The 14,312-nt window shown below is 56.1% G+C and overlaps 2 protein-coding genes across 3 annotated transcripts; both read right to left on the minus strand.

Annotated features, from left to right (window-relative positions):
* Positions 1 to 1,142: 1,142 nt before the first annotated feature.
* BUD13 (BUD13 spliceosome associated protein) lies at positions 1,143 to 7,175 on the minus strand. Its single transcript, XM_026709148.2, has 11 exons — positions 7,028 to 7,175; positions 6,634 to 6,730; positions 6,243 to 6,327; positions 5,596 to 5,653; positions 4,565 to 4,833; positions 4,104 to 4,426; positions 3,844 to 3,949; positions 3,341 to 3,479; positions 2,887 to 3,077; positions 2,399 to 2,480; positions 1,143 to 1,922 (listed from the first exon to the last, which is right to left on the minus strand). Exons 1-11 carry the CDS (start codon positions 7,147 to 7,149, stop codon positions 1,829 to 1,831), a joined length of 1,566 nt encoding a protein of 521 aa, XP_026564933.1. The 5' UTR covers positions 7,150 to 7,175; the 3' UTR covers positions 1,143 to 1,828.
* Positions 7,176 to 8,736: 1,561 nt separating this feature from the next.
* ZPR1 (ZPR1 zinc finger) lies at positions 8,737 to 13,329 on the minus strand. 2 transcript variants are annotated; one of them, XM_026709065.2, is made up of 14 exons: positions 13,191 to 13,329; positions 12,941 to 13,102; positions 12,649 to 12,739; positions 12,084 to 12,154; positions 11,271 to 11,357; positions 11,052 to 11,174; positions 10,888 to 10,935; positions 10,741 to 10,807; positions 10,462 to 10,532; positions 10,290 to 10,379; positions 10,091 to 10,201; positions 9,772 to 9,858; positions 9,560 to 9,625; positions 8,737 to 9,006 (listed from the first exon to the last, which is right to left on the minus strand). In XM_026709065.2, exons 1-14 carry the CDS (start codon positions 13,287 to 13,289, stop codon positions 8,872 to 8,874), a joined length of 1,308 nt encoding a protein of 435 aa, XP_026564850.1. In that variant the 5' UTR covers positions 13,290 to 13,329; the 3' UTR covers positions 8,737 to 8,871. The 2 variants fall into 2 exon arrangements, with proteins under 2 accessions (XP_026564850.1, XP_026564848.1); XM_026709063.2 differs by having other exon boundaries at positions 10,888 to 10,941.
* Between the last annotated feature and the right edge of the window lie 983 nt (positions 13,330 to 14,312).

Below are 14,312 nucleotides of genomic sequence, written 5' to 3' on the forward strand. Positions count from 1 at the left end.
GTTCTACTGGGGTCCTAGCAATTCCTCCGGCCTGAGACTCTGGCGTTAAAGCAAGGGACAGAAAGCAGCAGGGAGGCCAAGGGGAGCCCCAGCTGGCAGCTCCCTCTGAGCGGAGGGCGGGGGGGAGACCCTGCCCCGCAGGTGAAGGGCAAAGGCCAGGGAGAGCCACCTGCAGAGGAACCGGCCCATCCGCCTCCTCCAGGACGGCCCCAGGGCTGTGGCCGTGGGCGCTGCAGGAGCATCGGCCTCCCTTGCTCAGGCGTCCTCCAGCTCCCAGGATGCATTGCACAGGCAACATGGGAGGCTGGGAATTGCAGTTCGCCTCCAGTTTTTCCTTTACGGATGGCTTCCGGGCTCCAATGCCCGGTGCCTGTCCGAGGAGCAGCAACTTCCTCCCGTTGTCTCCCCCACCTCCCCCCACCCCCCCGGGGCGAGAGCTGGTCACAGCCGGGCAGGCGGTGGAAGCAACCCTGACCCAGCTCTGCACCCACCTCTCCTTCGACCCGTCCGGCATGTTTCTGCTGGGGGTGTGTGAAGAAGATTGAGGGGGGCGGGGTCGCTACTCAGCACACCGAAAGCTAAGCCCTAAATCCTAGCTAAACACATCACCCAGGAGCTCATCAACAAAAATCTCATTATGATGTGCGAGGCTTAATTGCTTGTCCTCAACACGCACGATGTGCCACGTAAGCTTATTACCTGCTTTAAGCTCATTATCAGCACCAGCGTCCAGCTTCCTGCCCAAACTATGAAACAGCCAAACGATGGAAGGGCGGGGGGGGGGAAGGGGGGAGCCAGGCCAAGGACCCCCTTCCGCGTCTCCCCACTTTCCCGGCCCTTCCCTCGAATCCCCAGGTAAGGAGGCGCAAGGCCGCCCTCTCCCATCCTGCCTGCCACTTTTTCTCCATTTTCACCTAATTAAAATGTATTAAGGAATGGCAAAGCCGGCTGCACCAGGCACACACACACACCCCCACACACACACACACTGGTGCTTTGCAGACAAACCATACGCAAAGGCCGTTTGCAATAGCGTGTAACTCGTCCAATTATTGCCCCCCCAGGGACAATGCCCCCCCCCCAAAAAAAAACGTTCAATGGCTCAGAAGTAACAAGTTTCAAAAACAAACCCAGGCGCAGAGTTAGGAAAAGAGAAACCTGTTGTGTACAAACTGTCTGCTTCAATGGCAGCAAGTACTGAGAATCTGGGAAGGGTCCCGGAGCTCGGCCGCTGCAGCTTTCCCTAACAACGCCCTTCGCCCTTCTCTGCCGCTTGCAGGGATCGCAGAGCAGCCTCCGGAATGACTTCAGCCTTCAGAAGCAGCCAGAAGAGGTTTTCCAGTCAGCCTCTTCTGGTTTGGCCACCGTGCCAGCAAGTCCTTTAAGGGGAACTCGTGGAAGAAACAGACCCCCCCCCACACAACCGCACACACAGCCCGCCGCTCCAGGGATGCCCTGCAAGTTCACAGGAGACCAAAAGGGCGAAAGCCGCACAACCCAACGGTCCAACAGAAGCAACGTGTCCAGGGAGACGCAGAGAGCCGCAGATCTTCTCCCCCCCAAACACCTCTGGGACGAGGGGCACGGCCAGCCGCAGCATCTTCCACTGCCCTGCGAGTTCTGCCTTCCAGCTGGACCAACAGACGGGGGGTCTCCACCCCAACAGCTCTCGGGGCTCCTTCCAAGACCCTCCGCATTCCAGGGCTCCTATGAAGCCGTGCTGGGCAGAGGCTGTCCTGCGGGTTCTAGGAGGTGAACTCTGGTAGGAGGAAGCCTCCCGCTTCCGAGGGGCCTTTGAATGTCCTGTGTCCCGGCCTGGCCCTGGTGCTCACATGTCCTCCACACTCCACTTGTACGCGAGTTCCTGGGTTGCTTTTTTACTTGCTATTCTGGCAAAGCGCTTCTTCTCAAAACCGTTGGACCTGCAGAAGCAAAAGAGAGGAACAGCTGCCAGACGGGACGAGGCACAGGTTTTTGGGGGGGAAATTGGCTTGTAGGACAGCCTCAGCACCCCCTAAGTCGGGGGGAGGGAAGGCAACTCCCATCCAGAGAGGCCCCCCTAAAGCCGCATAGAAACCCTGCTGCCTCCCTGGAGAAAAGGCGAAAGGAATGTGAGGTTGCATCGTGGAGTCTTTGGTGTTCTGTGCGGCTGGTGGTTTGCTCGCAGACATTTTATTACCCAACTGGATAACATCACCAGGGCCCGTGAGTGAAGGATCTGCTCCCTGTGTATGTACAGCCTCCAGGGTTAGGACTGAGGTTAGGGCAAGGCTGTACCTTAAGAAGAAGAAAACCTGTAGCTTGAGTCAACCCTGCAAGCAGAGGCCTGGAACCTTCCTACTGGTCTTTGGGGCACAGGAACTGAGGGATCCTCATTCTGTCAGAGAGAACGACTCACCTGTCTACTCCATCCCAGCGATAGCCTGGCCAGATGTTAAACCTGTTCAGTGGGGGGGCTGGCCCATTATATTTCGGCTTTTCTGGAGGAAAAGGAAGGAAACAAACCATGGAGGCTCATTCTTTCTTTCTTTCTTTTTCCCTTACGAGAAATCAGGCACGTTAACAACACAGACCCACGATTCAGGGAAGCATTAGAGAGGGTTTTCTGATGGTACTACATGCCTGGGCAAGAGGCAGGTACCATCACTGCAGTAAGCTACAAAAACCAACCAGTGAGCAAAAAAATGTGACTATATTAGCAAATGCCTTTATCTGCATTCGCCTCTCTCGGACGTCAACCAGCAATTCTCTGGAAAGTGAAATGCCACCAACTGGGCAGCCGATTTCCCCCCAGAAGGCCAGACCTTCTTCCCTACCACCTTTCCACGCTGGCTGCTCCTTTGGACCGTTTCTCCCCGCAGTTGCCGGGCTGAGGAGGCTGCTGACCTTTGGCGCCTTGCCTCTCCTTGGCTGCCGCCTTCTTCTTCCTCATGAAGTCGGCCATGGGGTCTCCTTCCCGCTCCTGCTCCCGCAGCATCTGATCCAAGTCCTGGTCGTCGATGTACCTCGCCAGCGGCTTCTGCATCTCCTTCACGGCATCGTCCACGTTTTGCTGCTGCTGCCTGCTCTGTGCCAGGCTGGGAAAGACACAGGGCTCGCGTCATGAGGTGGCAGGAGGCACAGAATGCCACCACTCTCAACACCACTACACCACACAGTGGTGGGCCGCCACGTAGCAAGAGAGCACACCGACACACAGGGAGCCGCAAGCTCCACCTCAGCCTCCCATCCAAAGACAGTGCAGGGGCAGATCCTTGTCAAAAAACCCTTAGAGATTCCTGCCGGAAGCCCCCCCGGCCTCGAGAGCCCTCGAGCCCTTTTCCCAGGGCTGCCAGCTCACCCTTTCCCCCACTTGGCGTACTGCTCGTCTCGCTCAGACTTCTCCTCTGCTCTCTTGCGCTGCTCCAGCCGCTCCTGCCGCAGGTCCCTCTTCCGGCCCATCTCATCCCGGAAAACGGTCTTTGCATGCCGAGACTCCTCTGAAGGGGAAACGGATATATGAGAGCATTCAAAAGCAGCCACACAGGTAAGGATGCTCCCAGGTGGAGCTCTCTTTTCCTTCCACTACTCCAGGTTCTTGCAGTCACACAGCAAAACCACGGCAGGGAAGAGGGTAGAAACAGAGCGGAATGGCAACGCTTGATTCCCCAGAGAATCTCAAGAAAGAAGCTGCAGGATTTAATGATGCGAACACAATGTGGAAGCCTCTGAAATCAGTCCACCTCCTGCACTGAACGTCCAACCAACTGGCCCCCTGGACCAGGTTCTGACGGGGAAAGGGCTGGGCAGAAGCCCCCGCTATGGATGCACCGTGCCATTTCAGGGTTTTGTAGAAATTCTCACCCTCCAGATGTTTGCTATTGTTGCTCCTGCCAGCCTTCTTACGTTCCTGCTGCTCTCTTCTCAACAGATCAGCTGATACCAAGCCAGCTTTGCCCCCCGACAGCATCTGAGGAACACACAAGGTGGAATCAGCGTGAGAGGCATGTCCCATAAATCATTCATGGCACAACCTCCTGGCAGCCTCAGCTGGAGCAAGGCTTTCTCCCCGCAACGGGGCACCACAGCACATCTCAGGTCCTCGCTGGAAGCCAAAGCCTCACCCTCTGGCTGCTCCCGTTGGACTCCATGGCCTGATGACGCGGCAGGACCCTAGAGGGGCTCCTGGACTTGCGGCCTGCTCCTCTTCGAGGAGGAGATAAGTCCGAATCAGAAGATTTGTGCCGATTCCTTCTGGGGGGGGAGAGATCAGAAGGAGAATTTGGTCGCCGTGTGCCTGGCTGGCCAGTGGCCCGTGGTGGCGAAAGGTCCGAATCTGAGGTGGCCTGAGCCCTCCTCCTCGTCGGAGAAGACCCAGAACTGCATTCCGAATCGTGTCTCTGCCGCTTCCTTGCTGATGCTGCTGTTGGCTGGGGCTGCAGGTTGCCTGAAAAATCCATGAAGAAAAAGAGGCGTTTTCAGAATGCATCACCAAGGACGGCTGATAGTTGCCAAGGTATCCCTGAGGGGTTTGGACAACTCACACCCCAAACTAGGGGAGGTACTTTAGCACAGGGCTACTCACTTCTGGGTGGCAGCAAGTCTCCCTCAGCACGAGAGGCTTTCTTGAAAGGCAGAGACACAGGAGCCTCCGCAGCCGCCTTATACTTCTGGCCGGCTGAGCGTTTGCCTGAGAACAATTCACGTTGGCTTCCACTCGAGCCTTTGACATGGTTTGTGCCTCCTGCTGAAGGCTCCCTTTTAGGGGACAGATCAGGCTGGGCATGACGGTTCCTCCTAGGTGGGGACTGGTCCAACAAATGCTTTTTTTGGTTTGTTCTGGAGGATTCTGAACTGAGTAAGACAACAGAAGCAACAATCTAAGCTTCAAACAAATATACCGACTTTCAATTAGCATTGTGTTGCAAGATAAGCTTTATTTATTTTTGGTCCTTGCCCAGGTACTGAACAAGAACCTTGGGGGAAAACTCTTCTGATTCAAGAATTCTCTGGCTTATTCAGCACTCTGGCAGTAGCGTATAACATCAAGCAACACAAATTTTTCATCCTAAGCCAAAATCCCAAGAACCACAAAATTAAAAGTAGACAGGGCCACTGAGTTCTGAGAACTCAAAACATGCCCAGTGCAGAGATCCAAATTCTTAATAGAAGACAGTCCAACTACTGATGAATGTTACTTGGCATCTCCTACTGAATACCTTCCAAAGAAAACCTGAAAACAAGTACAAATAATACAATTAAATGAATTTAAAATAAATTAAATAAAGCACTGGAAAAAGAAAGCTCCTTCCCAGTGGATTTTTGTTTTGGAAACTTCACTGAATCAACCGATTGGGATAGTGTGGAAATTCAGCAGTTGTGTACTTAAAAAAGTGCTGCTCCCATTTATTCCACCCACAAGCTGTCTGAAGTAACTGCTTCTGCACAAAATGAAAAAGTCTCCAATCAGCGATCAATGCAATTAATGCGGTAAAGGTTTACTCCAAAATATTGTAAAACTCTCCAAGAAATAAAATCATGTCAACCCCGAGCTACAAATATTCTCCTTGATTAATTACAAGCAATATAGCCAGAATTAACATTCCTACATCTCACCTGCTTGTAGATGTGGTTGTCGCAGAACATCCAAATAACTGTGGCTCTTCATCCTGGTCTTTAAAAAAAGAAAACATAAAGCCTTCTTAATACACAATGCATCCCTAACATCCACAAATCTCTCTCTCCATATGGCTGTTTCCCAAAATATAGAAATTACAACTTGTCGAATTCCTAAAAAGCAAGGAAAGCCCTGGAGATCTGGAGGGCGCCAAATTTGTTTCTGAAGAAAGCGGATTTCCAGGATGAAAAGACATTTCATTTTTAATGGTTTTTTTTTTCAAAGGAAAGTAAAATGTAGAACTTAGACAATATCTACTTTCCCACTTTTGGGTCTTCTAAATTTCCTACAGAGAAAAAATCCTATTTTCAACAAACAGCATCTTATTAGAGAAGCAAACAAGACATTGTGCCAAATTCCTCATACAAGGCTAGGCACGGCGAATTAATTCTACAAGCACATAATTTCCTTTCTTCAGATGTAAAAGAACTAAACATTCAGCCGTGTTTATCGCTCTGTTCCACAACTTTAAGTGCCTTTTCAGCCAGCACTACCTGAGCAGAGAGTCTGGCTTAGGGAGAGGATACATGCAGTAAATCCAGCACAAGGAAAAACCCTTCTCTCAGAGAAGCTCCAAACTGCTAACCTCCTAGTAACTTCCATTTATTACTTGCTCGGAAAGTTTCCATCCACTTAACCTCATCTGGCCGTTCATCGATAAATTCAGCCACCTAGAAACAACAGATAAGACGGGTTTGGTTTTGTTTTTTTCCTGCACGGCTAAAAATCCTCCTACCAGACAACCAGTCCAACAATTCCCCAAGGATCGGCTCCAGCTCGGAAGGCAAAATCTCTGGTCCCGAAGCCCGAGACGGACTGGATCTGGCAACCAGTCAAACCGTTTCCGCTCCTTGGCTCCTGCCTTGACTGGTCGCTTTGCTTTGGCATTCGACCACGGAAAAGGCCTCGGAACCCTCCGCGCTGCGGGCCACCAGCAAGGAAAAGTCAGGCGAGGCTCCGGCCGCCCCGCTACTCACCACGGGCAGGTCGCTCTCGTCTGCCTCCTCCTCCTCCTCCGGCTCCTCGGCGGGCCTGCTCTTCCAGCTCACGTCGTCGTCGTCCACGATGCGCATCCTGCGGGCGGGAAAAGGAGCCCCTTCGACACCGGCTCAGCCTCGCTCCCCGACGCGCCACGCTCCGAGGGAGGCCCGCAGGGCGGCCGACCTGCGCACGGGGAGCTCCCGCCGGGGGCGCCCTCCAAGCCCGACCCAGCTGCCCTTCAGGGAGGCGGCCAAGCGGCCCGTCTGCCGGGGCTGCGCAGGGAGACCGACCCTCCGGGCTCCTCGCCCACCGGGATCCCGGGCCCGGGCCCCCGCCCGCCTCGAGGGACGCCCAGGAAGACCGGATGCCCGCAAGGCCGAATTCACTCACCGCCCCCCCGCCGCCGCCGCCCTCTTCTTCCGCCGCCGCTTCTTGCCCGCCTCGGCATCGCTGCCCTCCAGGTAGCGCCGGCGCAAGTACTCGGCCTTCGAGAGGCTGGAGGCCGCCGCCATCTTCTCTGGGGCAAAGGAAGCGGAAGCCAGGCAGCCGTCGAGCCGGAGCCTCAGGCTCCTCTCTATGGTCGTCTCTGCGTCACAGTGTCGCCCCCTGGCGGCGCCCGTGGCGGCCAGCGGCCACTCCGCATCCTGGAAGCTCGTTCGTTTTATAATTTCTTCGATTGTTGCGAGTTTACTATTTTAGTATTTATTTGATTTGTCAATCGCTTACAAGATACAGGTATTAGAATAAATATAGTTTTGAATACACGAGATAGATACTTATAAGAAAAATAAAAAGGAACAATAGGACAGGGACGGTAGGCACATTGGTGCGCTTATGCAGGCCCCCTACAGACCTCTTAGGAAAGGGGTGAGGTCAGTCTAAGGTTAAAGTTTTGGGGGTTTGGGGAAGAAACCACAGAGTCAGACAGAGTATTCCAGACATTGACCACTCTGCGGCTGAAGTCGTATTTCCTGCTATCAAGTCTGGCACAGTTAACCTTGAGTTTGGATCTATTGTGCGCTCTTGTATTGTTATGATTGAAGCTGAAATATTCATTTGCAGGTAGGACATTGCAATGTATGATTTTATATACTATATTTATATAGTATATATTTATATAGCATAGTATTTATAGTTGCCCAGAGTGGTGGGCAGGCTTAATTATGCCCGTTGCTGCCAGTAAGTTGGCAATATTCCCCTGCAACAGAGCTCAGTCTGCCTCTCAAAGTGCCGGCCGACCCCGAGAAGCAGCTCTGACTGCTCCTCCCCAGGCCCTGCTTCCTAGCCCCTCTCCAACCAGAGGGTCCAGTTCCAATTTCCCTGCTCTGAAGCTACCCCCATCCTTATGGCCAATACCAACAGCCCCTCACCTTCTTAAACTGGGAGCAAAAAATGCAAGCCAGACCTGCCGCAAAGCCCCCAGACTCAGTAGCCCTCCCACCATGTTGGCCCCCGAAGTCCGAAGCATTTTAGCGATCCAAACACCTGTTGCTTGACTTGAAATTGGATGGAGCCGCTCCTTTCCTCTGTGCCATGAGCTCGTCAGCCGAGGGGTTCCCCCACATCCTCCCAGTGGCTGGGGAAAGGCAACCTGGAGGATGATTCGCTATGGGAGCCCCACAATGCTCTCCAGCTGGAGGTCTGCCCAGCCCTAACTACCTCGCTTGGGCTTAGAAAGCAAGCGAAATCCCCGCACCTGTCCCAGGGCCTTGAGTTCTGAAGGATTAGAGATTGGCACCAGAGCGGGGTTCGCTTATTGATCTGTTGCTTTCCTTGGGTCAGGTATGATTTTTATCATTCCAGTATTGACATTGTTAAGGGCCCAGGGCCAAGCCAGGACATTGCCAACCTCTTGTGTTGTGGGGCTCCCGGTTGCTACAACCCCTGAATCCATCCCTCGCACCAGCAGGCTACAGGGGAATTGTAGGCAATTACCAGCATGGCTCTTAGAAGTACACGGGCAGCTTGCGAAGTCTTGAGAGAAAGAAGGGTCGCCCCGCTGGGCTCAAGAGGAAAATGGTAGGAAGCCAGAAGTCGCCGCTTCACCCAAGACCCCCAGCAGAACCCTTCCGCTCCACTTCAAGACAAGGACACAAACGTCCCTGCTTCAGTTTTAATAGCTGAGTCCGGCCAGTCAGGCAGAGTCAATCTTGCCAAAGAAAAGTGGTCGACAAAAGCTTCAAACCCGACAGTCTATTATTACTTTCCGCACAGTCCCCAGCATGCCGGCTTGGCTATGGAGGGGAAGAAACCTCTGCCTCGTAGCCTTCCGTTTTCATGTCATTCAGGCCCAGCTCCTCGTTCTGTTCAAACCGCCGCTCGTATCGCTCCACACACAACTCTGGATCTTCTTCAGGAGCATACAGATTCTGGAAGTGCAAAGACAAGACCTATGAGGCAGCTGCATGCATGCAATAAATCCCTGGGGTCTGCAGTTTTTTGCCCAAATCCGGTAGGATTCCTTTTAGGAACAGGATTGGGGTTTATAAAAAGCCAAAATCAAACATGCTAGGAATCATCTCCGCCATTATTAAAAATATGCACAACGGGTTAACATGAAAAGTGTCCTTCAGCCCCTTCACGCATCTTCCCTGGAAATACCAAGGTCAGCCTTCCGCAACCCAACACTGGCCAAAGTGCCCAAACAAGGCCAGAAGAATGCCACTACCCAACATTTCCACAATGAAGGCCAAACAATTTCACCAGAGAGGGGGAGACATCCTTGCCCAGAGGGACATTCCATAACAGAAGGTGCTTGGAAGCCCCAAGGCCAGGTATAAACCTGGTTATGGCTGCCCTTCACTGAGCCATTCCAGGAAACAGGAAGTCGTTGCACTTTCAAACCAAACACCCAACACCTCTTTTAAAACCTGCTGGCCCTTTCCCTCTTCCTCCCATGATATTTGCACCGATTTGCCTTACCTGAAGGTAACTGTTTCCTGCAGGATCGTCCAGAACAAGATGCGCCTTCATCTGCCCATCTACAATCTGGAAGAAAAAGGAAAGGCAAAGCTCTCTGTCTGACCACAGAAAACCTCACCCGCGAAATGCAAGGCTCACCCTCCCTCCCGCAATGGCCCTGCAGCAGGGGGGCTGACCCTGGCAGCCTGGGCGGGACGCAAAGGCGAGGCTACCTGCTGCAGCTTCCTCCCAAACGCACGCCGTTTCTCTGCTCTGTCGGGGCAAGAGCTGTCCCCCAGGCCGAAAGGGTTCTTCTCCACCTGCCGGAGAACCGCCTTGAAGTCCCACTCTCCCAGACCACCCAAAGGCCTCCCTCTCTGACCAGCAGCAACCCCCCCCCGCCCCCCCGATGCCCCAAGTCAAAAGGCAGGAGCGGCTCTGCCCAAGGCCTTCACGCTCCCTCTACTGGGTCGGCTGAACTGCAGGTCCTTCAGTGGAAGGAATGTGGCCCTACGGGACAGGCCTCCTGTTTCATCACTCAAGTCCACTCACCAGAGCCTGGATGTCCTTCAGCAACCCTTCTAGAGTGGTGAATTTTCCCCCCAGAGCTCCCATTCCTAACTCGAACTCCAGCTCTGGAATCTCTATCCCGCAGGTTTCTGACTGCAAACAAAGAGAGCGCCGTTCGTTTCTGGGAGAAGGAGGCTTGCTGTGGCCGTTAGAGAAAGGGCCGGGAGGGAAAGGGAGTCACCTTCAGAACGTCCCTTGTCATGTCTGCAGGGCCCGTCACGTGGAGAGTCATCTTGGTACCCAAAGGCTCGATGCCTCCCCCGGATTTCACCTGCGGCAAAGAAGGGGAGGGTGTCAAGCAGCAAGGCGGGCGGAGCCTCTCAGGAGCCGCCTTCCAGGACGGAAAGACCAACCTCGTTTGTCCTGTGCCCACAGGCCTCGCAGGTTGTAGCCATGATAATGACTTCCTTGAAGTGGGGAATCTCTGGGGAGAAGCAGTAAAGGGAAACTCCGCCATGCAGGCCCCTCAGCCTCACCCGATGCTCAGCCCGCTTGCTCCACGCCCCACGCATTGCCCTGGAGGAGCCCCGCCAGCTCCTTCTGCCCTCCAGGAGCCAGGGCCCTGCCCAGTGGGGCCCCCGTCACAGGAGCAGGGCAGGCGAGCAGTGCCCGCCGCAGGCTCCAAAGGATACGCACCAGCTTCATGTTTGTGCTGGCCGGAGCATTGCACTCAGGACAGTTGGTGCTGAACTGCAGTACCTGGTAGAAGAGAAGCCACCCTGATTGGTCCAAAGGGGATCTCAGCCACCCAACTGCCAGCCCCTTCACCGCCCACTCACCTCGTTCCTCAGGTCCTCTGCAGAGTCGGCTGGGTCCTCCTCCTCCTCCTCTTCCTGGGGAGAGGGGGGGACAAAACAGGGGGGTCCATAAGCTTTTGGCATGCAGACCCTGAGGGCTTGCAACTGAGCTCACATGCAAGGCCTTTCCAAGCCCTCCCTGCTACCTCTAATCCAAGCAGAGCTGCTTGCTGGGTTGTCCTCCTGTAATGGGTGACCTCTAGGGCGTCGTCCTTCTGCGGGGCACAAGGGTTCTCCACAAAGCTGTTTCCCGAAGGATCGTCAAGAATCTGGAGGGGGAAGGAGGGGGCACCAAAATCACCCTTTTGCCGGGATTAACAATGCCTGCAGGCAGAAGCTCCTCTCAGCACCCCAAGATAACTTACAAAAGTGAAAGCCGACTCCACTTCTTTCAGGCCTTTCAACTTAGAGATGAATTCGTCGATCTTTCCTGCCACGTCAGCGTCTACTTTCTATGGCCCAAAAAAGCAGAAAGACCTGACTTGCTTCCCCAGTGGAAGTGAGGGACACAGGACAGCCTCCCTTCTAGGCTCTGAGCTGGGACTGTCCCTCCAGAAAGGCAATTCGGCAGCAAGAACCTTAAGCCACCAGTCAAAACCACCAGGGCTGCCTTAGTTCATCTTCTGGACCAAGCGACTGCATGCTGTCCCCACCAAAGGAAGACCCAGCCGGCCCAGGCCCACAAGCACTTTCACTGTGAAACATTTAAGGCTGCCGCAGAGCTCTTTGCAATTCCTCCCAGGTGGAGCTGCCAGAATTGCAGACGGCCATCCTCCCCGGTTTCACTTCCTGAGGGGCCCTTCAAACCCCAATAATTGACCTACGAACAGGATGGCCTGGAACAGCGGCCCCCAACCTTTTGGGCACCAGGGCCCATTCCGTGGATAGAGGTTTTCCCACGGACCGGAGGGGGCCTGGTTGTGTGTGCTGCCTGCATTCTGTGGAGAGGGCTTAGCTTGTTGGCACGGCTCAGTTTCTGGCATGCCACGGACGGGTGCCGGTCCATGGACCAGAGGTTGGGGACCCCTGTTCTAGACAGCCACTGGCGTTAGTTTGGTTTTTTGCCCAGGAGGCAGGAAGCCCACCTGCAATTAAAGGTGCCAAATGCCAATGCTAGAATGTTGCCCCATGTGAGGAAAGTGCCCCCCTCTTTTCCCAGATTCCTTCCAGTAGCTTACTCTTCGGTCAGGCTGATCCTGCTCCAGTCCTGCTATTGCTCTGTCCAGGATCCCTTCCAGAGTTGTAAGAACTGATGGGAGGGAAAGCGGGGAAACACAGCCCCAATTACTCCATGCATCACAAACTTCTTCCACCCAGACAAGGAAAATAATTGTGCTTACTATGAAAGAAAACCTCCCCAAACTAACAATATGGCATCCTGCGAACAACCAGATCCTCTCAGCGAAGCCAGTGATCGGAAAGGAGGCTGCAGCTTCTACCCCACAAAAGATGGCAACTGGCACAGCAGGCATTCTCGCCCTTGCCCAACCCCACGTCCTTGTCTCCCCTTGTGCCCCAATTCCAATCAGCCTGGGAAAATAACCGCAGGTGGCAGGAGCTCCGCCCAGAAGGGAGCCCAGCTTGCAAAGGAGCCTTTGCTCCCCTCCTCAGCCCCCAGTTACAGACATCCCCATGCAGCCCCCCCCCGCCCCTCTCAGAAGGAGCCCCTCCTCCTCCGCAGTGGGTCTCTCCCATGCCGCCGCCCCCTCCGCCCCCCCAGGTCCCAGCAGGGCCTCCGCGCACCTCCCTTCTGAGAGAAAGCCGGGATTTCGAAGTGGAGCTCCGGGACTCCGGCGGTGGCGCAGTCCGTCTTCACCACCGACCTGTCCAGATCCTGCGGAGGAGGGGGCGGTCAGGAGAGGCTCCTCTTGAGGAAGGGGCCCCGCCGCGCGCCGCTCTCCCCGGGCAGCCCCACCCTCAGGACCCCGGAGGGAAGAGGCGCCTCCCGGACTGCCCCGTCCGCTGCCCGAGACCGGCCCTCCCCCTCCTTTGGGGGCGGGGCGTGTCCGGAGCGCCCCGCCCCCAGCGCGCCCACCTGCCGGCTGCGGACGGCCAGCGCGTAGCGGACCCCGCGCGCCTGGATGAGGCCGGCCGACTGGATCTCCGCGTTGCTCCAGCCGCAGCTGCCGCAGGCGAAGGAGCCGACGATGACCTCCCGGAAGAAGGGGATGCGGGTCAGCAGGAGCCGCGTGGCGCCCTGCGGGGAGGGAGAGGCTGAGCCCCGGCCGGGATCCCCGGCCCCGCCGCCCCGCCCCGCCCGGCCCCGTCCAGCGCCGCGCCCTCACCGGGCGGTAGCAGGCCATGCACAGCGACTCCAGCTCGGTCGGCAGCTGCTCCTCGTCGTCGGCGCTCAGCGGGCGGAACGGGACCCCCGCCGCCGCCATGCCGCCCGGGACCCTCGCGCGGCTTCCGCTTCCGGCGGAAGGAGAAGGCGGGTGCCCGGTGACGTCACCCCCGGGCGCCCGGCCTTCCCCTTGGCGCCCTGGCCCTGAGCGCCAAGAGGCGGCCCGCGGGCGCCGCTCCTCCGTCGCGGAGAGGGCGGGTGGGGGGTCTCTTGCTTGAGCGGGGTCGCCCGGGATGCAGGAGAGGCTGGGAAGGGGCCTTGCAGGTCCTCTAGTCAAGAGACCCCCGGCCGCTCCAGACGGCGGCTCCGTCGAGAGCCCCCGCCGGCAGGCAGCCCGTGGGGGAAGCAGCCCCGCCGAGCCGTCGCTCGGGCCTCCCTCCCTGGTGCGCCTCCCCCGCTGCCCTCGGGGGCTTCGGGGAAGGGGCCGGGCCGCCTCGCCTGGGGCAATTCCCCCGAGATCTGGGAAGGCGGCCAGCGGCCCCCCGGGCCCCGCCACGGCGCTCCCTGCGCCCCGGCCTTCAGGCCCCGGAGCGTCTGGGCTCCCCTCCCCTGCGCCCTCCAGCGAGCCTCGGCCTCCGTCCTATAAGAGGGTCCCCAAAGGGGAGCGCGGGGTTCCTCATCTGGCCTCACCCAGGCTCCAGAGAGGGATTAGGACTGCAGAAGAAACCATGGCTAGTACCAACCCGCCTTCCACGGAGGACGTGCCTGCTGCACCCTGAGTCAAAAAGAGGGCTGTGGAAACATCCACGGACTTTCTAGGTTCTACTATATCACATGACCTAAAGTGGACACCTAACATCAAAAACGTCATCAAAAAAGCACAACCAAGAATGTTCTTTCTGCGCCAATTCACAAAGCTGAAACTGCCCAAGGAGGTGCTGGCCCAGTTCTACAGAGGAATGATGGAGCCTGTCATCTGCACCTCTAGAACTGTCTGGTTTGGTTCTGCAACCCAGCAGGACAGGCCCAGGCTCCAGAGGATAATTAGGACTGCAGAAAAAAACAATCACTACCAACCTGCCTTCCACCGAGGACCTTTATACAGCCTGTGAAAATATCTACA

The sequence above is a fragment of the Pseudonaja textilis genome, chromosome 9, assembly GCF_049901715.1.
Source record: "Pseudonaja textilis isolate UNSWEBS1 chromosome 9, rPseTex1.2, whole genome shotgun sequence".
Lineage (NCBI taxonomy): Eukaryota > Metazoa > Chordata > Lepidosauria > Squamata > Elapidae > Pseudonaja > Pseudonaja textilis.

Excerpts from the sequence above, each read along its gene's own strand:
- ZPR1 (XM_026709063.2), bottom strand. The coding sequence starts at position 13,289 with ATGGCGGCGGCGGGGGTCCCGTTCCGCCCGCTGAGCGCCGACGACGAG. Across the intron at positions 12,740-12,940 it reads TGGCCGTCCGCAGCCGGCAG|GATCTGGACAGGTCGGTGGT; the intron begins GTGGGCGCGCTG and ends CCTCCTCCGCAG. Across the intron at positions 10,942-11,051 it reads CAGCTCTGCTTGGATTAGAG|GAAGAGGAGGAGGAGGAGGA; the intron begins GTAGCAGGGAGG and ends CCCTCTCCCCAG.
- BUD13 (XM_026709148.2), bottom strand. The coding sequence starts at position 7,149 with ATGGCGGCGGCCTCCAGCCTCTCGAAGGCCGAGTACTTGCGCCGGCGC. Across the intron at positions 5,654-6,242 it reads TAAATGGAAGTTACTAGGAG|ACCAGGATGAAGAGCCACAG; the intron begins GTTAGCAGTTTG and ends CTTTTTTTAAAG. Across the intron at positions 3,950-4,103 it reads CCAACGGGAGCAGCCAGAGG|ATGCTGTCGGGGGGCAAAGC; the intron begins GTGAGGCTTTGG and ends TGTGTTCCTCAG.